Raw genomic sequence first — 26323 nt, 5'->3', positions numbered from 1 at the left:
GCTATATCTACTGCTTATCAATATAATTCCGTAGGTGGCAGAATGATAATCTGTTCTCTCGTGGACTTAAAGTTATCTACCCTGATCTCCATACTGGAAGTTTGTCTTTATATTTTTTGTATATTGATATTGGTCTATATTTGTAGGGTATTTTTTTAGTAACAGATACCTAATTCAGTGGATTATGGCCCCTGCTGTGTGGTAGGGGTTTAACTTTTATAATCATGACCAGTGTGAGACTTGGAAGTGCCAACCAACCTTTTCCTGTACTCCTGTGTGTCATTGTACGCCTTCCTTGAAGGACAGCTGCCTAGAACAGTGTGAGGAATCCATTTCCATGGAAATATTTGGCACAACAAAATGTTATGCTGAGTTACTGATGATCTTTTAATCATTGTTCTGCTCTGTATGCCCACAGGCAGACATTTGCTTGGCCGGCGGAGTGGAAAATTAAGTGGTAGCAGCCTTAAGAGTTTTTGCCTGGATGTTTGGGAAAGGATTTTCTTTTGGTACCACTTGCAGGATTCTGAGGTCTTTGCTTTACTTAAAAGCTATTGCTACAGTTGCATTTGTCTCCAGATTGTTCCAAAGTTGCTTAGATTGATAGCCATGCTAAGTTGTACACGCACCTCAAAGAGCTTAGTGTGCTCATTACTGCATGATGTCAGAACTAGTGGTGAACATTTGTTCAGTTGTAACACTTGTATACTATTATGTACTATTATAGGAATGAGGAGAAATAGTGTTGTAGCTATTTGACAAATGCTGAATTTTTACCAGTGATGGCTGTACTAATATGGACGTGACAAGAAGGATGGTCTGGTGATTAGGGCACTAATTTGGGACTCCAGACACCCTGCTCTACCACAGTTGTGCTGAGCTATGCAGGGTCCATGCTTCTGCCAAAATTGATGGTGGAGACCAAAAAGCGGTGTGTGGAATTCTGGGAATTTTTAAAAGGTGTGGAAATTACGGGATGCGGAAAGCAATATGGGATGGAGAAAGTGGAGTGGTGGGAACTTGATTATAGCTCTCAGAAATCCCTGGCCAAACCACTGGTATCCCACAAAGCACTGCAAAAATGTCCCAGAAGGCATTAAGCTGGACAGCAGTGTGGTTCACACTGGGATACCTTCCCATGATTCATTGCATTTTACCTCGATGCAAGCACTCATGGTGAATAAGTGCGGTGTCGGTGCAAGCACCCAAGTAGGCACATGCCCAAGTGATGTACAAAGGTCAGCAGCTGAACATCGACATAACTTGCGTTGACAGAACTTTGTGTTGTTGACGTGGCCTGAGATGTTAATGCAGCTTAGCAACGTGTGTTTAAAATACAACTTTTTTTCCCAATGAAGACAAGACCCATGGGCCTCAGTTCCTCTTCTCTGAAATGGGGATAATAGAGTTTTTCTAACACTTAGAGGTATTGAAGATAAATCCTTTAGCAAAAGATAGAATCCAGACATCTCAGTCATAGATTTGTACTGCTGCCCATCACCATAGTATCAGAGCAGCTTCAATGTAAATTCAGTAGTAATAGTGAAGTGGATTTTACGGAGTCTCCAGCACTTCTGCTATTTTAAGGGGGGGCGGGGAGGAATCTCTGCTGGGAGAGTGAGAGGCGTAGAGTTTGTATTTTGGGTCTTATTCCTTTTTTTCTGTTGGTGGGGGTTTATTAGTTAAAAGAGGGTGTCAGTGCTGAGTGCCATTCTTATGGTGGAAAGGATTTTTTGAAGATGATAGTTTTGCAGTGTTTCCTAAACACGGCTAGACTCTGGATTTGCCTGATTGCCTCTAGAAATTTGTTCTGTACTTGGGTCCCCTCCATCCAGAATGCTTTATTCCCAGCTCTCACATACTTTGTCCTGGGCTTGGTGATGTGCATTGTCCCCGAGGAGTGCCGCTGTTGTGTTGGTTCACAGATCAAAATTTAGTCTTCAATTTAATTGGGGCTTGATCCATTAATGGCTTTGAAAACTAGGACTGCAGTTGACTGGGAGAGATTCTATAGTAGTGGGGGCCATATAAATACCTCTGATAAATAGATGAAACAGATATGTGTTTAAGTAATACAGCATATTCATTCTACTGACTGCTTTTGTAATGCCAACAGACCCCGGTCGTCGGGATTGAACCCGGGACCTCTGGAGCTTAGTGCATGAGCCTCTACTGCATGAGCTAAAAGCGAACGGAATCTTAGCTAAGGCTCATTCATTTCTAAGTGGTCTCGGTGCCACTAGATGAGACAGAACACCACACCCAGGTCGTGTGTGGGTTACACGTTAGCTTCCCTTTTTTCACAGATGAAAGAAGTCACACTTTTCCCCCTACAAACTAGCTGCCAGTCTCCATCTTTTTGCGGTCCCTACTTACAGCCCAGTGCTTTTTCTTATTCATTTTTTATTAAGCAGGTGCTGTGTATGAGAAGTTACTTAATTAGGGCATCAGACGTTGTCTGAGAAAATATGTCTTCAGGGGAGTCAGACCATTGTAATTTTGCCTTTCATCTCCATTTCAAAGGCAAAAAGATTCTTATTACGCGCCATTTGAAGCAGTTTGTTTTGCTGAACTACGGTAACTCTCCGAGAAGGCAGACTTGTTGAGGCTTGCTATTGCATACTTTAAATTGCTGATTGCCACAGTAAGAAACAAATTTTATACCTAGGAGCCACACACTTTTATAGCAGCCCCACCTTGTGCTGAGATCCTGTCTGTGCTCCTAACCTAAACAGCCTTGAACTTGGTCTCGGTATGCAAAGACCATCTCCGTGGAAACTCAGGGTGTTGCCCAGGTAATCAGTGGATCATTACTAAACCAGGCCTCAAAATACAGCGCTTTGCTGGTACCATCTTTCTGAGAGACACAACGCTTATGTGCATTAAAGATACCGCTGTACCTTTTGTTTTTCATAAGGCACTCCACTANCCGGGTGTTGCCCAGGTAATCAGTGGATCATTACTAAACCAGGCCTCAAAATACAGCGCTTTGCTGGTACCATCTTTCTGAGAGACACAACGCTTATGTGCATTAAAGATACCGCTGTACCTTTTGTTTTTCATAAGGCACTCCACTATCCCCGTCAAATTCAAATCTGGTAATTCTGTCTTTCAAATGCCTTCTTGTCTATTAACTTTCTGGCCTAGATTATCACTTAGGCTGTGTCTGCATTGCCACTTTCAGAGCTAAAACTTTTGTTGTTTAGGAGTGTGAAAAAACACCCCCCTGAGCGACAAAAGTTTTAGCGCTGAAAAGTGCCAGTAGAGACAGCGCTTTTTCCCCGGGAAAGCTACCACCGTCGTTTGGGGTGGGTTTTTTTTAATGGCTGGGAGAGCTCTCCCCCAGTGATAAAGCGTGTCTACACTGCCCACGTCACAGTGCTGCCGCAGCTGTGTGCTAAATAGCTGCTGTTTAACTCCAGCTGTGGCCTTCATTTAAAATGGGGTGTGAAATCATCTCTAGCTTGTATATGAGTTTAAATTTGAAAAGAACTTCGGGATAAACACTGCTCCCGTGACAGAAAGCCCCACCCCAATTATAAAGTTATGCTACCCTAGCCACAAGCATCCATTGCTAAAGGGTGAAGCTTTCTCTTGAGCACCAGGCGCTCCTCTGAAGATGGAAGAGCTAGCAAGGACCTAAAATGACCAGACTGGTGGTAGAAACCTCAGCGTTTAAACTGATACTGACCATATGCAGAGAGAGAAAGCTAATAGTAATAAATCATGGGTACCTGATCAGTTGGAGTATCCATTCCACTTGTCCTCTGTAGGGCTCATATATTTACAAGTCAATCTGGTAGTTTAATTAAAAAAAACCCAAACAAACCTTCCCTCGATGGTCCTGGCTGGATTAAGCTTATTCAAAACAAATTATTATTAATTTATCCTGCGGTGGGGATGCTTCCCGGGTGGTTTGTGTGGAATGGTTTAGGATTAGAGCCACTACGTAAACGTGAACTGTTATTTGAATGCTGGGGGTATGCTTAAGACTGCACAGAACACAGAGGAAGACATGATCCCTGCCCCAAAGAATTTATAATCTGAATTTGGTGAGCTAGACCTACTTTCTGTGGTGCAGTTGGAATATGGTGTTCTTCCCTCTGGACCTCTTTGCTAATTATGGAGTGCTCCCTGCAGTTTCCGTTTAGCTTGGCTGGCTACAGTGAACAATCTCTTCTAGATGTTAATTGGCACAAAATGTAACAAGGATTAGCTAAAACAATGTTTTCCCCTTTGGAGGAATAGTGGTGAGCAGCTACTACGTTGTCCAATTTATATAACTGGATTGTGAATCTGAGGTTACTCATGGGTTTGGGGTTTTTTTTTTTTTTGGTCATACACAAGGGAGAAAACAGACTGAAACAATTTTATTTAAAAAATTCCAACACCTGATTCTACTATGATGGGGAATACGTTTTTCTGATTGGAAATCATAGAACTGGAAGGGACCTCGAGAGGTCATCTAGTTCAATCCCCTGCACTCGTGGCAGGACTAATTATCTAGACGAGGGATGGGCAAACTTTTTGGCCTGAGGGCCACATTTGGGTGGAGAAATTGTATGCAGGGCCATGAATGTAGGCTGGGGCAGGAGGGCATGCCGGGTGTGGGACGGAGTGCGGTGTGCAGGAAGGGGCTCAGGGCAAGGGGTTGGGGTGCAGGAGGGGGTTCAGGGCAAGGGTGTGGAGTACGGGGTGCATCGGAGGCTCGGCATGGGATTGGGGTCCAGGAGCAGTGCAGGGTGCGGCAGGGGACTCAGGGCAGGGGGTTGTGGGCTCAGGGCAGGGGATTGGGGTGCAGGAGAGGGTGCAGAGTGCAGGAGGGGGCTCAGGGCAGGGGGTTGAGGTGCAGGAGGGGTGTGGCAGGGGGGTAAAGGCAGGGGATAGGGGATTCAGGGCAGGGGATTGGGGTGCGGGGTGCAGGAGGGGTTCGGGATGCGGGCTTTGGCCCGGCATTGCTTACCTTGAGCGTCTCTGGGGTGGCAGCAGTGCACAATAGGGCTAAGGCATGCTCCTTGCCTGCCTTGGCCCCATGCCACTCCCAGAAGTGGTCAGCATGTCCGGCAGTGGCTCCTGGGGGTGGGGCAGGTGGCTCTGCCGTGTGCTGCCCTCGCCTGTGGGTACCACCCCCAAAACTCCCGTTGGCCATGGTTCCCCGTTCCTGGCCAATGGGAGGTGTGGGGGGCGGTGCCTGCAGGCAAGGGCAGCACACATAGTCCTCTGCCCCTTCTCTTCTAGGGGCTGCAGGGACTTGGTGCTGGCCGCTTCCGGGAGTGGTGCGGGGCCAGGGCAGGCAGGGAGCCTGCCTTAGCCCCGCTGAGCCGTGGGGCTGGCAATCCTGTGGGCCAGACTGAAAGCCCTGACGGGCCGGATCCGGCCTGCGGGCTGTAGTTTGCCCTCCCCTGATCTAGACCATCCCTGACAGGTGTTTGTCTAACCTGCTCTTAAAAATCTCCAGTGATGGAGATTCCACAATCTCTCTAGGCAATTTATTCCAGTGCTTAACCACCTTGACAGGAAATTTTTCCTAATGTCCAACCTAAACCTCCTTTGCTGCAATTTAAACCCATTGCTTCTTGTCCTATCCTCAGAGGTTAAGAAAAACAATTTTTCTTCCTCCTCTTTGTAACAACCTTTTACATACTTGAACACTGTTATCATGTCCCCTTTCAGTCTTCGCTTTTCCAGACTAAACAAACCCATGTTTTTTCAATCTTCCCTCAAAGGTCGTGTTTTCTAGACCTTTAATCATTTTTGTTTCCTTCATTCCTCTCATTGTTAAATATTTCTACCTTCAGTTTCTAGACATGGGATGTTATAAACTACCCTGCTGAACCATCCCTGAAAAATAAGGCAATGTAATACATTGAGGCATAACTGATGGTGCTACTGACTTCAGGACCATCCATATTACAAGGTGCAAGGCTGGAGAGGAAAACCTGTGACTCAAGTGTGGGGAGGGATTTATGTGATGAAACAGAGCTGGTACTTAAAATTTACCTCTTCCCTATGCATACTGACTAAAGCTTAAATTATGCATAAGCACCGTCTCTCTTGCTTAAGGATTGAATTTTGTCTTGTCTTTAACGGTTCTCCACTAGGATTTCCCAGGAAAAGAGACTTCTCCAATATTTGTAAAGTCATGATGGACTCCAGAGTTCATTTTTGCCAAAGGAAGATGGTAGGCAATGTGGCTTCTGACTATAAGTAGCTTGGGATTTTAGCAACAGCATTTTCAGTAAGTTAGTGACATTTATATAGTTCGTCTCTTTTGAAAGGATTATAGTTTTAGGACCATATCAATGTCTGCTTAGTCTTCCTGTGAGAAAGGATATTGCTTTATGAACCAAATCAATTCTGTGCAGTGCAGCAGCCAGCAGTCAGTGTGACCCTGGCAATAGTGAACAGTTCCTTTGGAAGTACAGTATTACTTGTTTTAGTTGTTCTGGGTCCTTCAGGGCTGCATAAAAAAGCATGTGCTGACTAAATGTTGTCTGAAGAATAGAGAAGAATGATAAACCAACTGACAGAAAATGGCAAAGAATTACTGCTAAGGGGTAAGTATCGCACGTAGCCTTGATATTAATACTATAAAGGGGTGCAGTGCTCTGCAGGCATCAGTGTGGCTTATTTATGAGGAGTAAAATAGAGGGACTTGTTGAATCACTAATCGCAAACATTTCAAGGCTAAATCACTTGAGTTGTGCAGTTCTCATTGTTGTTGCTATGGCTGTGAAGGTATTATTGCAGTCTTGCAAAATACTGGGAAAGGTGGATTCTGTGATTTCATAGGGCTGGTGTTACACCTGCATACTAAACAAACCATAAAACAAATCTTAAGGAATATTGAGCTGAGAATTGCACTTTATATATTTCAAAACATTTTAGTGGCTCATTTTTAAACAGTATTTAATTTGTAAATATCTGGTTTGCTTGTACTAAACCCTTTTCAGATGCAAAAGCTGATGTTATTGGTCATAAGTTATTTTTACATGTTTTATATGCAGTGTCATGTGCAAATTGAGCTGTTCTTAATCAACCTTTATTTTTCCAGGTAAAATCCATTAAGTACAAAGTCTGGGGTATAGTGGTGACCCAGCATTGAGATGGATAACATTATATTGTAGGCTAAAAGATGTGGTGAACAATTTTGTCTGTTTAAACTATCTATAAATGTTAATAGCTTGGTTTTCCTGCTGGGCTTTAAGCTGTCCTGGTTGATGGAGACATATCTGTGATAATGATGTACAAGAGTAAATGTATCAGTGTAACCTCTGGAATTCAATTCTGTGTTTAAAGTACAATGTGATCCCTTATTCATGCTTAAAAGCAACTCAGATAGAAATCAGAGATCCCAGGCCGAAGTCTACCCTATCCTACACACCATACAGTCCCCCTTGGTGCATGGGGTATAATCCAGGACAGATTTGGCTTCTCCCTGTGACCATATCTTAAAATAGAGGATAAACCTGGAGTAGCAGCCAACATTTCCTCAACAGCTCCTCCCTCAACCTTCTCCTTCAGTGAAATGGGTTCTGAAGTTCAAGATGGTGAGCTGTTGCTGAACTCAGAATGGCTTCTTTTCCCCTCTGCAGTCATGTCACTGTCAGTACTTATCTCAGTATGTATATAAAATAAAGTTGTATCCTATCAGATAAAATTCCATTTTTATTTCCTGCTATTCACAATTCGAGATGTATTTAATGTAGTGAATAAAAAAAAGTATTAAACTCTTCAGTATGCTAGACTTCAACAGGAGTCTTTGATCTGTGGAGCCTACAGAGATGAATCACCAAAAGGTTGACTGCCTTAAGATGTAACTTAATTTACATTTTTCAATTCTGAAAAAATATCAACTGGTTAAAAATCTAATCTTACAGCCATGGTAACTGTTTTTACATTTTTAAAGAAAAATGCCTCTGACAATTTAACTATTGATCAAAATGCAGTTGAAGCAAAAATAAATCAATATTCCTCATCAGATTTGTGACGTAAGCTGCTTATGGAGATAGTGTAAATGTGTTATAGCCAGAAACTTGTATTATGTAAAACATTTTAATGCAAACATTATTCACTGTTGTCTAGAGAGAACCAACCATGTTTTTCTAATAGGTTCTAAATTCTGTTGTCTGATAATTTAGTCACCTTGGAATCTTATTTAAATAATTGGATTATGATTTCTTTTGCCTTTTAAAGCAGTTTAAAGCCAATAACTTAAAAAATAAATAGAATGTGATTTTTCAGTTGTGTAGTTTACATTTGGAAATCTCTGAAGAAAATAAACAATTGCTAATTGAGTAGTTTGCCATGGAACTTTACCAAGGCTTTGGGAAGTATGTTTATTCAATAGATGTCCTCATGCTAGTCTCTGTAGTAATGGAACCAGAAGAAGTTTAGTAAACAAGAGCAAGCAGTTAAAGGAGAGTTCCATTTCCAGTTATACCTTACAGTACCATGATGTGTGACTATTGGAAGTATATTCCTCAAATAGTAGGTCATCACACTTTGAATATGTGAATTACTGTATCTTTCTACGTAGGCATGAGATTAGCATAACATTGAAGTGCACTGGTATTTTTAAACAATAGGCTTGAATAGTTTTGTAGTGTCAAAATATTCCACAGTATGAAGACCAAGACTTTTGGCATACATACTGGCAAAGATTCAGGGTCAGATTCTGCCAGCTTAATTAGTATTAAGCAGTATTGTACTCATCAGGTAGCTCCACTGAAGTCAGTGAAGCTATGAGTTGAGCATATACTACTTCCTGTGAGTATGGAAGCAGAATCTGGTCTTAAGATAAAGATTTTTGGGAGAGTGTCTGTATCTTCCTTCATGTCTGCAAAGTGCCTGATACAGGACTGAGGCTAAAATAATCATAAATACCAAGATCCTCTGGTAACTGGACGGGGACAGAGAAGATGGAGATAATCAGTTCTCAGCCTGTATCTTTTTACTTTTAAACCAAACTTGGAAAAAGTAAGGATCAGCAATATTTTTTTGAGATGGGTAGGAGGAAATCATAACTACCTGTTGAAGCGAACTTGCTGAACTCTGCTTGTGACTCTGAACACTGCTGCAATTTTTGCATCTGAACAATATCTAACTGGATTGCATTTGTTTGATCCCTATCTCTTTTATAAACGTGACTAGGATGGTATAAGGTGGAGTCCGATAACTTTTTCCATATTTCCTAGTCAAAATAGATTTTTAAAAATTCAGTTACACATTGTCACTTCAAACAAAGTTTTTGGAGAGTTTTGTAGTTTTCTCAAAAACAAATAGCAGTTTGGAAGTTTGCTACTAAGTTTCCACTTTGTATCAGAAAATACAGAAGTCTTGAGATTAGATTACCCAACCAAAATTAACTCTTTTGCCGTGGGTTTGCTATTCCAGTCTTAAATTTGCAGGCAATGTACATGTTCCCTCTGCAGGCAGAGTATTGAAACCACAAAGGTTTGGTTTTATAACTGCTTTCACACATGCATATGTTTGAGTCTAAGTGATACTCCTATCAAGGTTTGTATATGTAGACACTCTAGCTCTGTGTCTAATGACTAGTACAGGGGTTCTCAAACTTCATTGCACTGCGATTCCCTTCTGACAACAAAAATTACTACAGGACCACAGGAGGGGGGACTGAAGCTTCAGCCCGCCCAAGCCCTGCCGCCCTGGGCGGGGGGGCCAAACCAAAGCCTGAGCCCTGCTGCCTCAGGCAGGGAGGCCAAGGCCAAAGCCCAAGGGCTTCAGCCCAAGGCAGGGAGCCTGTAACCTGAACCCCGCCACCCAGGGCTGAAGCCGTTGGGTTCGGGCTTTGGCCCTGGGTGATGGGGCTCAGGCTTTGGCCCCAGACCTCAGCAAGTCTAACGCCAGCCCTGGTGACCCCATTAAAACAGGGTCGCAACCCACTTTGGGGTCCTGACCCACAGTTTGAGAACTGCTGGACTAGTATAATTGGTATAACTTTGAACAGTAGGGCATGCTGGTTCCTGGTATGCAGTCTGTCTTATGAAGATGTCTTTCAGTAGACAGTGTGTGTCAGTAACAGGGTCCGCACAAGCAAAGCACGATCACAAATAAGGCATTTGGTTTTGTGTTTCTGGAGAAATAAATTTGTATTTGATGCATGGCTAGGCTACCCAGGGCCATCCCTAGCCATTCTGGGGCCCTACGCAGCCCCCCCGCACTTATGGTGGTGCGGCTGGGGCCAGGTCGCTGCACTTCCTGTCGCCGGTGAGTGTAGGCCCGACCCTGCTGCAGTCCACAGGGGAGTGTGGGCAGGGCTGGGGTGGAGCAGGGGCGGGAAGGGGTGGGGATGGAGCAGGGGCGGGGGCTTTGGGGAAGGGGTGGAGTGGGGCGGGCTGGGGTGGAGCAGGGGCGGGAAGAGGAGGAGCAGGGGCTGGAGTAGCACGCAGCTGCGTAGGGCACCAGGGAATTTGGTCCCATACTTTGCGTATGGGTAGGGACAGCCGTGAGGCTACCACTGAATTTCTGATGGTCTAGTAAGTTGTCTCCTTGACAATCACCAAGACCTAAATAAAAAGATTGTTAAAACTTTATACAAGAGAGCCTCTTGTGATGCAAAAATGTCATTATCTCCAAAACTCTTCAGTTTACCCCAAACTTCTAAAATTAATTCTACTCTGGTCTATGACAGGGTGTGTGAAATTTGAGGTAGAACTGATGGACAGGAGAAGGTTAAAACAGGGCCTAAAATTAGTGGAAGCTGGCTTCTAAATTGACCCTTCTTATTGAAACTAGAGGTAGCTATTGCTGCTGGCTAGGACAAGTGTGTCACACACTCCTAGCTGACAGCTGTCAGTCACTAGTGCAGACATGAGTCCCCCATCTTGCGTCTGGAATCTACATATGCAATCATCACACATTGTAGACTGTAGGAAGTTGCCTTATCAGTGAGTTCAGAAGGGATTCCTTGTAATTATGACATTAGAAGCTTTGCTGAGCTGGTCTTAGCCTGAGAAGCATGTGTCTGGACTTGTCTACACTACAGAGCCTTTGCTGGTATATCTGTGCCAGCAGAAGCCCTTAGTGAAGATGCTGCAGAAGCTGACAGGAGTAATTCTGCCAGCATAGCCACACCACCTCCACAAATGACGTTTGCTAAGATGACAGAAGCACTCTGTTGTGAGCATAGTTGTGTCTACACCGGGGATATAGCTGTGTCAGGTAGGGTACTCTGATATAGGAGTGTGTGACACCCAGGGACCTCTTGATGCCAACTAGCAGAGGTCACAGGGAGTTTTACACGGATCTCCTGGCTCAGATATATGCATAGTAATGCACCAAAGGGTAAGGTCTGTACTCAGAGACAGTAGCCCACCGGTTGTCATAATTGTGATGTGTATATAAGGCGGATATTTAAGAAGCTATGTATATATACTGAAAACTCTGTTCTTAAGGAAGATGATGTGCGTTGGACCGGTTCCTTTCAGGCAGGGGGTAACAGATGCTTATTTCCCTGTCTAGTCATTGTGTATTGTCTGCTTCACAGTGGTGGTCTATTTGCATATTGAGCCTGATGCTAATCAAAAGGTTGTGAAATAGACAAAAGAGGGAGGCCACAGGAAAAAAAAAAAAACAGCAACGTGTGTCCAGTTGGACAAAGGACTGTGCTGATATATCTGAGGGTACCAACAGACACTCTGCATTTTCCACTGACAGGGCGACTTGTTTCATAAACAGAAGATCACAGACAAGCCTGGCTGTAAAATGCTGAAAGGACTTTGGGTGAGCGTTATTCTGTAAGACAGGGAAGCATCTAGTTAAGTAAGTCTAGGTTCTAGAATGTGTGTTATGATTTTATTTTATATGTAACCATTTGTTTCCAATATTTTTACTTGCTATTACTTGAATCCGTATACTTTAAGTAATTTTTTTACTCATCTTCACCATGAACAGCTCTAAGCAGTGTGTGTTAAGTGAAGTGGTGATCTGGGGTGTAACTGGTAAGCTGTCACATACTGCTCCTTTGGGAACAGCGAATCTGTGAATACTGTAAGTATTCAGTGGACCAGAAGCTGGACACTCCAGGGAGATGCTCATGGGTAGGAGTGTGCCTATTGCTAACTTGTAGAAAGAGAGCGGGGCCTACGCAGGCCAAGAGGGGCGTGCTTGTGTTGCCTGTGGACAGTGGAGTTGGGGAGCTGATCCCCTGGCAGGCACAGCAAGGCTTCCTCATGCCAAGGACAGGTGGCACGGAGATGTCTCTTAATCCTGGGTACCCTGGGAAGCGTCATAGTGTGATTTCCCCCTCCTCCTTCTAACTGACCTAGCTATGCTGGCAAAACTTTGTAGTTGAGAGAGAGCCTGGAGTGTCGGTTCCTTTTGATGGGAATTGGGTGAGTGCCTGGGTCAGCTGGTCATGTCCAAATCATAGGACTTTTTAAGGACTTACACAGGCTGAAATTGGCAAACCTCTGCACAGAGCCTTGCATATAGGGTGACCAGATGTCCCTATTTTATATGGACAGTCCCGATATTTGGGGCATTTTCTTTTATAGGCGCCTATTACCCCCCAACCCCGTCCCGATTTTTCACACTTGCTGTCTGGTCACCCTACTTGCATAACAAACTGTTCTCACATAACATATCTACCTAAGACTGAACGCTTGTTCACACCCTTAACCAAAAAAAAGTACTACGTGGTGATGTCTGTCTTTATGCTAAGATATATTTCATGCTTCAGAATGTGAGCTGCTTACATGTGGGGCTGAGAAAGGAATTTCTCTGAACTTCTTTCCTATCCCACATTACAGAGTTGGGTTTTTTTGATGTATTGGGTATTTAACAGAGGCAAGGTAGTGGACTAATGCGCTATTCCGGTATGGCAAATCCTGTGAAAATTACTTTGCATTGTACATTAGAAAATTACTTTACAAATGTATTTGATTCTTGTTTCCTAGAGGAAATGGGGTCAGTTTACATGGTCCTTACTCAGGACATTGGAAGCAAGCAAAAACCAGATAAAATGAGATCATTTTGGCGTTGTGGTTTAGAGCACATCTAAACCGAGCAGATTGCTCAGGAAGAGTTGTGATGCTGAAAGTGATTTTGGTCCACTAATGCATCTAACAGAGCAATGCAGTACTCCCAGCGAGAGTATAACAAATACATGAAGCTGTCTCTCCGCAGCAGCCAAATCTAACGATTGATGGAGGTTAAAATAGGATGTCCTTGCAGTGAACTTGACTGTAAACCTCTCAGCTTTTGGTTATTATTGGGGAAGTGTGCAGTATTTGAGAGAGGGCTGAAGTGGGACCCAAAATGTGGCTAGTCATTGGACGAGTGGAAGACTACAGTTCAGAGGCCCATTTATAATGTACACAATCAGTAATTCGTGACTTCTGCATGCTCTTTCAAGCGGCTGGAGCAAATGCTGTATACATGAAGAAGAAAGTGATCCAGATGTGGTTTTGCTATACCCTCCTCATTTTGCAGAAGGCAGGCATCACATGCTATTTCTGGCTGATTGTGCTAGATATTTCTGATGACGTTGGAAGTGTAGCCATCCCTAAACGCTAATACTGTGATGAAACGTAAACTTTCAGCCCATTATTGATACACTAATCTTCTGAGCGAGGTCCAGAGAGAAGGGAGGGGGGATGATTTTTCCACTTTTGGTTGGAGAAACCCAGGTTGGGGTAAGAATGTTGGAAAAGAGTGATGAGAGGACTGAAGAGGGCAAAAGAGTTTGTCACTTGTTGGGTTCATAGTTAATCTAATTTACATAAAATTAAAACGATCAATCACATGACTTTTATAGATAAAAAGTGCGCAGGCATTTCTGCAGAAAGCATTAGAAATATTCCCAGATATATTAAAAATGAACCCATATCCCATTAAGCAGCTATTTCTGACAGTAGCATGTTGCAGCTACAAGAGAAACACAAAATCTGTTTGTTGCATTTGCAGTTGCAGACCCTGAGACTTCAAGCAGCAAAGGTACAGTTTAAAAAATGATCTACTAGCTCATTTTTAAAACTTCCAATCTACCAGAGCAACCCTAGAATATAAATAATCAAGACAATTTAAGTACTGCTTGAGACAAAGCTATAACAACTGCCTGAGAGAACAATAATCTCTTACAGCATGGTCCAAAATCTTGAGGAACTAGGTGGGGCGGTATTTTTATTACAATTACCATTCACCACTGCAGACTGTCTGAAAACTGGCTTAAATAACAAGTGCGGTGAATGGGTGGTTCTTTGAGTCTAGTCTCCAGTAGACACTTTCCTATATTTAAAAAGTAAAGAAACATCTCATTTCAGCTTGATGCTCTGTTGCCAAACCAGGTGTTCTTATGGAATCTTGGGGTAGTTTGTCTTCTCGTAAAGCCCAGCTCCTGGAGAGGTGTGATTATGTGAGAATCTTTCACATTTTTTTAAAAAAAGAACATTTCTAATCCTCCAGGTGGTGGTAGAAATCTTGTAAACGTAGATCCTTGGAAACTCAAAACCCAGAAGCAAATAAAACTGATTTTGAAGCCAGAGATTTTAAACAATAATCTCATACCATTTCTTTAGGCATGACCCATGAGTTTTGAATGGTTGGGGTTTGCAATAAGGTAGTCTGCTCAGGAGAGCCCAGTTAAAGGAGTCCAGAAGCTATTGCTGGTTAAGATTTCAGTACATTGGCAGAACCATAAAAAGGAACATGCACAGCTCCTGTGCTTGCTTCAAAACCACTATAATTAAACTAGCCCATTTAAAAGATGATTGGGGAAATTTGTATGCTAACAAATTACAGGAAACCTACCTGGCATTACCATCCTCATTTAGGAGAGCTCTAAAATGACTTATTCAACCATTTTGACTTAAATTATATATTACACTCCCCCCGCTCCCCTCAAGTGGTGATTTACGTGTGGTTTTGATTGTTTACATCTTAGAAATTAGGAGGCCCTGTTAAATGGGCTAGCTCCATTGACTACACCAACTTCTTGGGTTATGAGAGCCCGGGGGTCTTGAAACACAGTAGTCAAAGTGCAGCTTTGAATGTACGCCTGGAGAACTGGCTATACTTCGGTTACATCAGAACTAAATTATTTTACCTCCAGAAATCTGGGGGCTTCAAAGACCCTACCCCTGCACGGTTTTTATCCAAGGCCTATTTAAACTCATACAGGCTCAAACAGCCTGAATCTTTTGCATTTTTGGTGGCAGCAAGCAGGGTGCTGCTCCTTCCTGGATACCTACCAGTTAAAATGTTGCCATTCAAACAGTTCTAAACAGAGAATAGTTGCTTTGTTTTTAAAACACTTCAAATGATCAAGCTGTATAGCCAAGTAACCATGTAAAAACACTGTTGTGTGGGGCCCTCAGTAAATAGTTCAATATAGACTCTAGTTTTGTAGCCTGCATTCTCCACCCCAAAATGAACTACAACCATTCTAAGGCTTTTCAGAAATGCTAGTTAACTATCTCTGCAGGACTTGAGATATAACGGTAATAGACTTGTTGTTAATGTAGGGTCTCTTTACTTGAAGGGTTCCAAAAAAAGTCTTATTGTGTGTGTATTGTAGACAGATCTGGTAGTACTGTCTCTTAAAGTTGCTCAACACTTCTCATAAATCCCCGTTTTCAGTTGTTCATATCTTTGCCAAACTTCAACAATTTAGGCTGAAATTTTCCATGCTGAGTGACTGCCTCAGTTGGGATTTTTCTGAAAATTTCAGCCAAAACAGTTGAGCTGTTTGTGAGAATGAGGCTAGTGACAAAATGTTGTGCCCATCTTAAAAAATTCAGATGACATTTTCTTTGAAAAGCCTCTAGTGCCCCCAAAGCTTTAGAGCAGGGATTTGAACTTGGGGGGTGGCTTTTGTGCCATGAATGTGCCCTGTGTTATTCCCCTTGAAAATATGCCCACTTTTTTTTAAACCAGAGGAATTTTTTTTTTAAACACATACTCAGATTTTACACCTGCACTTCTTAGATTTTTAGCAACCGCATTCCCTGAAGATTGTCTGCATTGGGCATATCTTGAGCTAAACAATTAGCTAAACAAAAGCCCTGCAATTGAGCTGTTACAGGCTCTACCTGGTCTGGGTACCTGAACTGACAGCAGAGAGGCTCTCTCCTGTGCTCTCAACCTGAATGCAAAGGAGACAAGTTAGATCTAAGGTGGGTGGGAGTAGATTGGAGTGGAAACTGTGACTGGAGGATGGTGGGCTAGGAGAGGGAAAATTGGATAGGGAGTGGAGATAGGGAGAGATGGACTGAGAACCAGTGAGGTGGGAAGGAAGACAGCTCAGACTAGAAGTTGGGGTAGAGGGGGAGAATTGGGACTGGCTGGGTAAAGAGAGTGGGATAAAGAGCTGAGGATGATGGGAGATTAGGACTGGGAGCCAGTGGGGACATGTTTATGTTTCAACTGGAGGCCAGAGTTGTGGGGAGAGATGGATAGTGTGAGGAGTTGGGAGTGATGGTGGTGAAATTAGGAATAGCTGGGCAAGGGGACTGTAATAAGAAGTCGGGGTAGGGAAGAGATGGGACGGGGACAGGCACAGGTTAGAGGGCTCAAGGCAGAAGGTGGTCATGGAGGTGTGAAAAGAGCAGAACAGTTTGGGTCTACTAGAGCACACTCCCTTCCAGAGCCTGGAATGGAACTCCAGATTCTTGCCAGCAAATCTGTGAAAGCAGCTGGCAAAGTTTATCATCAACTTTGAGTGCTGGTCCACATAGAGGATGACAACATACTACTGCTCCCAGTAATTCCATTAGCGGAAGTGGCAGAGGTCTGTATGCTGGATCTGAAGGGTCCAGTGTTCCTGATGAGCCACGTGGCTGTTGATATGGCGGCACCTGTTGAACTTTAGACTTAATTCCAGCAGAAAAGGGCCACCCAATCAGTTATTTTTAGTGGATAAAACAAACTGCGTTGCCTATATCTGGATATCTTTTTGCTAGTTGTTTTGCTTTTACTAACCAAAACAAGTGGACGCACAATGTCTCTCTACTTTCCAGCAAACCAGCTGCGCTTTTCCCAAACCCTTCCCCTGATGAGAATGGTGCTGAAATAACAAGATAGGAATTTCTTTTCGCTATAACAATTATCCAACTAAACATGTTGAATGTTTAAACACACTTGAAAGCATGTGATGCTGCACACGGATAGGAGCCTTCTATTTAGCTTGCCAACTACTTATCCAGTTGGGTTTATTTTTGTAATTTTGTGAAACGCGTCCAGGTTTCATAATATCAAAACAGATACTTCACTTATGTAGTGCTAATTCAACAGAGGCTAACCCAGTTGATTTAAATTGATTTAAGCACAGTTGAATTGTAAGATCTAATTTTGAAGAAATGTTTTCAATCTCTCAATCTTCTGCTTTTTCTTACAAATTCAACACACAATTCCCTCTTTTAACTTGTAGGATATGGTCTTTGATATTCTTTCACTTTCTTTAGTAGTTTAGTTTTTTTAAATTAGTGACTAGAACATTGGTTCCCAAACTTGTTCCGCTGCTTGTTCAGGGAAAGCCCCTGGCGGGCCGGGCCGGTTTGTTTACCTGACGCGTCTGCAGGTTCGGCCGACCGTGGCTCCGAGTGGCTGCAGTTCGCTGCTCCAGGCCAATGGGAGCTGCTGGAAGCAGCGCGGGCCGAGGGACGTACTGGCTGCCGCTTCCAGTAGCTCCCATTGGCCTGGAGCAGTGAACCGCGGCCACTGGGAACTGTGATCGGCCGAACCTGCGGACGCAGCAGGTACACAAACTGGCCTGGCCCGCCAGGGGCTTTCCCTGCACAAGCGGCGGAACAAGTTTGGGAACCACTGGACTAGAATATCTTTTAGGTTATATTTGTTTTCTTTTAGGGACATGTACCTGTAAACACCTGTGCCTTGTGTATTGGACCTGTGAAACACATGGAATGTAGTTCAGAGTGCTAAAGAAAAGATGTGAATTTAAGAAATGCTGAGCACCTACAGCTCCAATGGTAGCTGCAGATGCTGAGAATTTCTGAAAACCTGAACCATTGTTCTGTTGTGCAGAATATCACATCATTTTATGCTGCAGTGCGCTTAAAAAGTTTTAATACTGAAACTATTTTAAAACTTTCTTTAGGTTCTCTGTGCTGTGCTAAATTTTCTTGCACATTGTACAGTATATAAAAGCTATGAAATATTTGTTTGTACAGCACCCAAATGTGCTAGATGCTAGTTTAGACTTTTAAGAAGAGTCTTTATCCCAAAAAGCTTGTAATTTTATATGAACAAAAACATGAGGGGGAAGGGATTAGTGCAGTGGTGGGCAACTTGCGGCCCGCATGCAGCCCGTCAGGGTAATCCACTGGCGGACCGTGAGACAGTTTGTTTACGTTCCCGGCCAATCGGAGCTGTGGAAAACAGTGGCCAGGATGTCCCTGCAGCTTGTGCCCCTCCCATTCGCCGGGAACGGTGAACTGCGGCCACTGGGAGCGGCGGGTGGCCGTGCCTGCAGACGGTCAATGCAAACAAATTGTCCTGCGGCCTGCCAGCGGATTACCCTGATGGGCCGCAGGTTGCCCACCACTGGTTTAGTGCAACCGAGAAAGTGCATATTTACTTACAGAATTTAGTTTGCAATAAAATAGAAGGAAAATACTCTTTAGTTGACATGGTATTATCTTAACTAGGCTGCAACAATGCTTACTAAATATTTTTTGAATCAGCTTGATTAGATGTGTGTAATTTGTTTGTGTACTTATTGCTTAAGCAGAAAATCGTGTTACAAATCAGCAATAGTCTCTAACTGTGAGTGCTCTCAGGAACTGTCTTTTCTGATTCATCATAATACTCTACTAAAAAAAAAAAAAAAAAAAGTAAAAATGAAACTGTCAAGGTTATTAGGCCCAAGACATCATCTTGGCAGTGGTCCCACCTGTAAACTTCCCCTTGAGGCAGTTTTGTATTACTCCTTGTCTTTTTAAAAAAAGATTACTTTCAACACAGAAAGCAATATCAATGACGGTTTCAATTTCTCTGTGTCATGGTAAATGAAACATAACTAACACAGTTATGCCATTTTAAAATTATATGCTGAACAAAAATTGGGATTTTAAAAATTGAATAGAACAGCTTATTAAAATTGAATAGAACAGCTGTTGAATAGAACAGTCTTCCTCGGGGAGTTGAGATGCTCCTCAGATTTTACCTCCATTCCAAACTTACCAAAAACTACTACTTTTTTCTCTCTGCAGGTCATGGCAACCATAAAGAAAACAGTCCTTTTCTCAACAGTTCTGAAGCTGGCAAGGGAAGTGATTATTATGACAGAAACTTGGCCTTGTTTGAGGTAAACTTTAATTTTGCTTTCCAGACCACTGGGCATGAGCATTTTTGATCTTGAGTTATGGAGAATAGAAGATAAGCTCTTTCTTCTGTAGAGGGAGGGGATGGAGACTTTCAAAGCTACAACTGGCAAGTAGATGCCTAATTCCCATCTGAAGTCAAGCAGTCAGACACCTAAATGCCATTTGTGCCTTTTAAAAATCTTTTAAAAGTGTTGGGTGGCTTTTGGTATGTCACGCCTGTTAATATACACTTATAATGCCACTGTCCAAGGCAGTGTCTGTGGGCGGTTGTTCTGCCGGTGATGTGGGGAGTAGAAAGCAGAAGGAACAGTTGGAATCCCAGGTGCCATGCACTCACATGTAACTGTCGCTACTTCAGCCTCTCTGCTGTCAGGACCTAGTGCCAGAAGGTTAAACATTGGGAATGTGGGTTCCAGAGATTGGGAACAAGGAATGACGTGAGCTACAGATTAGGGATGGGTGGGAAAAAATAGCATGTTTGGGATTTGATGCCCAGGAGACTCTGAAGAACCCAGAAGATCAGGTTCAATACAGCAGCACCACACTGACCCGCATCTGCTATTATTCGCTTTTGCCAGCTAGCTGGTTGGTGGCTTCTCCCATGCACAACTCTTTTTCTTGGCTTGCGGTTAGTTTTTGCATCATACCGTGTATGATAGCAACCAGCTACTGAGCTACAGGATCAGGAATGGACAACATGATAAATAAGTCTGGGATAAAACCCCAGTCATACCGTGAAACCCTTTCCTGACCGGCCGCTGCTGTATCATGTGTCTGGTTGAGGAGTGTGCCTCTTCACCCTTTAGCAAGTTTGACATGCTGAGAGTATGTTTTGAGGTTCACACAGAACAGAGGAGGAGTAACTTCATACCAGTACCACTTTTTTGTCTGCAGATTGGTTGCTCAGGCTTGTTTTTTTTGTTTTGTTTTTGATTTGCGTGGCTGGGTTAGCAGGGCATTGATTTACATGGGGAAGGCCATAATTTTGTAATGGAAAGCTCTATAAATGAAGGCCAGAATTTTCAGATTTAGTGCCTAAAGTTGGTTATATAGGAGTCCTAATTTTCAGTGGTCCTGAGCACCTGCAGTTCCTATCAACTCCAATTATAAGTATGGCTGTTCAGTGCCTCTGAATCAGGCTACACAGGTGGCTAACTTTAGGTAGTCATCTTTGAACTCGCGTGTGTGTGTGTGTATTTTGTTTAAAGAAGAAGGTAGTAATTTCAGGGCCCTAAGAATCCATTAATCTTCCCATTTGCTTCCAGTTTTCTCCTGTCACTGCATGTTGTTTGTGCCACTCCCATAGAATCCAAAGAAGCAACTCGACTTTTTCTTGAAGGGAGAATTATCAGCCCTCCATTCAGATGCCTCAGTTCATGAGAAAGCATGTGCTGAGCTTTCTTAAGCATTCCCTTTCCCAACAGGCCATTTAGATTAGCTGCTGCTGAGCCGCTGCTCCATCAGGTCACAAAAGCTCCATTTTAGCACAAGCTGTTTCCACGGTGATGACCCGTCACGTAGAGGCTTGTGCTGAAGAAGTCTAGTGCCTGTAAGACGGAACCAGTCACAATGCACACCTCCAGTTCTTGCCACTCTCGCTCTGAGCAAAACCGTAACTGAGACTTCATGGACAGATAACAGATGATTACTTCTCTCAAATGCATGTCTGCCAGGAAAGATATCTTAATCTGGTGGACGCTGGAGTTTTGCTTTTGAGAGGGTTTGGGCGTATTGTGGGTGGCTGTGTTAGAACAAAGGGATTTTGTATATTTGCAGGATCTGTGGGTCTGTGTGGCTGATAAATTATGATGGCTGAGGTTGGAGTTGATGAGAATGTTGGCTTCACTGGTGACTTCCCTGATATTTAGTTATTGCAGTAGTAGGGTTGGCACTCGAGAAAATTTTAACCTGACAGGTGTGCTCTGTGTGTGGGGCAGGCACAAGGGGAGGCGCAGAACAGAAAGTTCAGTACAACAGAACTATTTTAAGGATCTTAAGGAGATAATGCAGAAAAGAATACAGACGGAAGGCAGAGAAGAGAAGCTGTAAGAGTGAGAGTAATCAGAGTACTCTATAAACACTTCCCAAAAGATCCCAGCTGGTATAAAAATGAGACAAGTGGCTCTCTCCTGCCATACTCCCCCAGAAGATAGGATGAAGCTGCAGTATGGGGGGAATGTGCCTGCTTGCCTCTCTTTGAGTGCATTGGTGCAAAGTATCAACACACTGGCTCTCCCCACCCTCAAAGACAGCCACAGGGTAAGAGGAATCCTCCTGGATGTGGGGAATTTAGGGAGAGGAGATTGTGAGACCTTCATACATTCAAACAAACATACAAATTTTAGGAGGCTTAGCTAACCTCAAACCTCTCAGAGGCCCTGGATTAGATATTGATCATATTAAATCTACCGGAATGTGCCCATAACACTGCAATGGCTGGGACTCTGGGCACCGGATCTCTGGCTTAGTTGAAGAATTGTCCCTGAAAATGTTTTTTTAATGTTAACCCAAGATATGCATAATAGTCAACTGCAAATCTTTCACTTTCCTGAAATCCTGGAGTTCAGAGCTCTTTTTCCCTTGCACTTCATTGCCAATGCCTGACAAGTAGAAGGTGAGTCCCTGTTGTCTTTGACTCCCCATAACTGTAAACCTTTCCTAAGACAGCTTTCAAAGCCCAAATGTCCTCTAGTCAAATCAGACAAAATCAATATTTCATTTATTCTACTGCAGCCTCTTTCAGTGAGTTTATCTCCAGTCCTGCCAAAGGGCTATATGATCCGCCCTGTTCTTTCTGACCGCTTTGGCTTACATAAGTTGTTTTCCTCCACAGGAGGAACTGGATATACGACCAAAGGTATCTTCTCTGCTTGGTAAGTTGGTCAGCTACACAAATCTCACTCAGGGAGCCAAAGAACATGAGGAGGCGGAAAGTGCTGAAGGTTCAAAGAGGAAAGTATCAAAAGTAAGTAGAACTTCTCTCAATGGCCAGCTTGTAACTGAGATTGCTTATGTGTGCAGTTGGAGAGTTCTGAAATTCCTTGTGCTTCATCACCATTTCTGAATAAGGATCTAATCCTCTTCCCCCCCACCCCCACCATGGAAGCCATGACATGACATGGCTTCATTGGGAGCAGGACTGGGCCCCAAATGAACGCAGTGAGTTACTTGTAATTTCTTGTTTCTAGACTGAGAAAATCAGAGGTGAAGTAATGCTTAAGCAATCTAGTCATTCCAGTGCACTTGGATAGTCTTAGTATTATTATTCTCAGGAAGTTTGATTAAGTAGGTCACAATGTTACAAAAATCATTCATTTAAATCTTACAGCCTGTTTCTGCCACCCTTATTCACCTGAAATAGAAACTTAGTCTGTGAGTTGTCACATTGAGTTCAAAACCATTTTTAGAGGCGGAAGTGTGTGTGTTTAGGCTTCCTGTTTGAGCCCCATTTCTAATAACACTGTAGCAGGTGAGGTTTAGTGACCTGATTTGAGGGTGCTGTGCACCAGCAGCTCCCTTTATCCTCTGTAGGGGCTGCAGTTGTCCAGTATCTCTGAAAATCAAGCCATTTGCTTCAACAGGGTACAAAAAATCAACACATTAAGGCTAAACTTCCTATTTAAAGGTCTTGCTGCTTTGCTTGCAGGTTTTCAAGCAAAGGTTCAGCAAAAGGTTTTCAAGGAAACTGCTGTGAAATGTGAACAGTACAGATTTATTGTCATCCTGTGTTGCCATACGTACAGAAATCTGAAAAAAGACAGAGGCAGTAACACTGAAGACTGCCAATTCACTTTCAAAGGGAATGCATGTTAAACCCATGCCAAAAGTCTGATTCTAGCACCCTCACTCCACAGGTAGTCCCTTCTGATTTCAATGGAGTCACCAGACCCAACACCTGTTAAAAAAATTAGTTGAATCTGGGACCAGAAGCATGAAAATGCCTCAGTGTTATGGTTATTATGATGTCGCTAAAGGACAGAGTTAGCTTATTTAGGTGTTTGTGCATTTTGATACCTTAATGTATTTGGATTCCCTTTTAGGCATACCCTTAACTATATATTTATATGCAATAGTTAAGGTTATGCCTGAAAGGGAATATATATCAGTTTGTTTGTCTGGGCGTAATACTAAAATCATGCATGAGCGGTTGTCTTTTCCTGTTAATTTATGGGAGTGCCTAATTTCAATTGATTATTCAGTCTGTTTTTCCTAAAAAATTGGGAGAAATTACTCTAATAAAGAATGTAGAGAAATAGTGTAGACAAAATCCTTAACTTTTTGAAATGGCACGGTTTTTGGCCATTGTTAGTGTTATTTAAAGACTGTTTAAGATAAAATGACACCTCACACTGGTATTCTACACTGGCCATCTGGAAGCCAGCCATTTCTTTTCCCTTTGAAAAAGACTGCAGAGAATTTGGTAGCTGGTTCCAGCCTCAGTGAGGAAGAGATTAGGGAATGATAGGAAGTTGAGATGGTATTATCAGTCCCTAGCAGAGTAATTCATGGTGTTGTAAAATATTCTGTATTTAGATACTGCATATATCATGTAACCCACTTAGGCTTGGTCTAGACTACCAACTTATGTCAGTATAACTACATCACTCAGGGTGTGGAAAATCCCCTGAAGGATGCAGTTATACTGACCTAACCGCTGGTGTAGACCGCGCTATGTGACGGGAGGGCTTCTCCCATTGTCATAGCTACGGCCTCTCAGCGAGGTGTAGTACCTATGCTCATGGGAGAAGCTCGCCCATCCGCAGAGGTAATGACTTTGCTAAGTGCTACAGTGGTGTAGCTGCAGTGCAGTAAGTGTAGACAAGCCCTTAAAGTGAACTTGTATATAGTGAAACTCCATTTGTGCTATAACAATAAGTCTCAGTTGTCCCATTTTAAGCTATACTGTTGTGGTTTGTGGTCCTGCCACAGTAGAACTTGACATGGTTAAAGCACATTTTGTTCTTGTATGGGTAGGACTGATTTTTTTTTTTTTTAAACCCACTGTTCCTGCATTAGTTTCTGGCCCATCTGTTTGCACAGTGTTAACTTTTTGTAGTGTAGTCTCTGGGTAACTCAAAGCTTTTGAAAACATTATCCTGAACTAGTGTTTCAGTACACTGTGTATGCTGGAATTCCAGTTAGTGAATTTCTGCCTAGAGTGTCTGTCTTTTGTGCAGGACACTACAGTAAAGGTCCCGTTGTGTGTAATCTAAATTAATTGTAGTTGGCATGGGGTGGAGGAATTCAAATAACATTAAAGCTGTGAGGATGTCAAATGTCATTTGGAATATAAAACTAGGGAGTTGAATACAGACATGAAATACTAATTCAAGTCACCAAAGAGGAATGCAAAATCATGGGCAGAGACAATGGAGAGAGCATTGAGAGAGCCTCCAGAAACTGTGGAAATGGGATTTTCCTACAGGTTTCCGGTTTTTATTTTAAAAAGTTTCTATTTCTCCTTTTGAAGTGTAAATACTGACTCAAGGAAACAGTAGCACCAAGGCATAAAATCCCCACTTATCTTGATGGGGAGTTAAACTTTGACACTCTGCTATTAAATATTAGCATCTGTTGCTGGATGATACATCAGATACATCCAGCAAATGTACTCACCTAGTATGGCTGAAAGTAAATTGCATGTCAATCATTTGAATTATGCAGTATTGTTGTAGCTATGTTAGTCCCAGGATATTAGAGAGACAACGTATTTGTCCATTAAAATATATTATCTCCCTCACCCTGTCTCTTCAGTCATTTGAATTGACATTCCATAGAGAAATGCTGGAACAGGAATATGAGCTTTTTTTTGGTTTGGACTCTGTGAATCTCTGTTGCCCAACTCCTTAAAATCTCAATATGTGTTGTTAGATGCATGTTGCAGGCGTGAATTTTTAATGGTCTGGCTTTCCCACCTCATCTAATATGCCTAAATTGATCATTGGATGTGGAATGCTAAGCTGCATGAATAATGCAGTCTTTTCTATAAATAAAAATTATATCTCCACAAACTGCTGACAGAAGACAAATCTCTCAGTGAATTCTGCTTCCTGCTATGCTTGTCGGTATCAACCAGTTTCACCAGAGCCATATTAGCACAGGCAGGCTCTCCTTTCCAAAATCACTGCCACTTAAAATCAGAAAACTCACTTGTATGCAAGTGCAAAGTATTAAAGACCTGTGAATGGCAGACATGGAAAGATAATTGTATGCTTAGGCTGCTAGATCGTGTGGTGCTTTAGATTTTGAAGACAATTTTGCATCTTACTGGTCTTACTAAAATTACAAGATTGAAGGAGACTTGAAAATTTTTCACAAACACTTGCAGTGTGGAAAATACATTATATGGAATTTCTGTCTCTTCACCTCCCCTCTCCCCCCATCCCCTTTAGAAGATTTGCTCAGTTGTGAAAGTGTCAAGAATAGACAAACTTAAATGGAGTATGGCTCACTAACTATTTCACCTTGCTTCAGTATTGCCATAAGTTTTTAGTATTCAGTGTTATGTTGTTTTGTAGCTCCTTGCTGTGTGTTAAGATACATTACCAATTACCTTCTCTCTGTTTAAGAGGGTGGCAGGGGATTTTGTTTTGCTTTTTAGGTTAGTATGAATACGGTCTGTAGTAAAGCACTGACACAGTTATGGTGCTTCAAACACCAGATTAGACAAACATCTGTCAGGGATCGTCTGGATGATACTTAGTCCTGCCATGAGTGCAGGGGACTGGACTAGAAAACCCCTCGAGGTCCCTTCCAGTCCTATGCTTCCAGTCCTAGGATTCATGAATAATAAATATCTTACTTCCCATATTGGAGATCAGATTACCTACTTCAGCTTCTACAACGTAACTGGGCAGTTCAGCTTTATGCAAATGTCTGTAGTTATGGCTTTTGGGGCAGTTCTGTGGCACCCTCAGTTACTTATATTGGGTGGCTGGTAATGGCAGTTGTCAATTTCTTTGGGCCCTGAAGCCAGTTGTTTAGAAAAACAATCAGGCTAGCACAAGGGGAGTGGT

The 26323-nt window shown here is 42.7% G+C and overlaps 1 protein-coding gene across 2 annotated transcripts in view; it reads left to right on the top strand.

Annotated features, from left to right (window-relative positions):
- SLC12A4 (solute carrier family 12 member 4) overlaps positions 1-26323 on the top strand; it is a 67277-nt gene that overhangs the window by 3108 nt on the left and 37846 nt on the right. For both annotated transcript variants that reach the window (XM_034788232.1, XM_034788233.1), the window contains exons 2-3: positions 19194-19288; positions 22141-22272. In XM_034788232.1, the coding sequence (XP_034644123.1) occupies positions 19194-19288; positions 22141-22272 (227 nt within the window). The remainder of the gene's footprint in view (positions 1-19193; positions 19289-22140; positions 22273-26323) is intronic.

Source organism: Trachemys scripta, chromosome 13, assembly GCF_013100865.1.
Source record: "Trachemys scripta elegans isolate TJP31775 chromosome 13, CAS_Tse_1.0, whole genome shotgun sequence".
Lineage (NCBI taxonomy): Eukaryota > Metazoa > Chordata > Testudines > Emydidae > Trachemys > Trachemys scripta.
The sequence above is the reverse complement of the archived record's forward strand: the minus strand, read 5'-3'. Positions and strand labels throughout refer to the sequence as shown.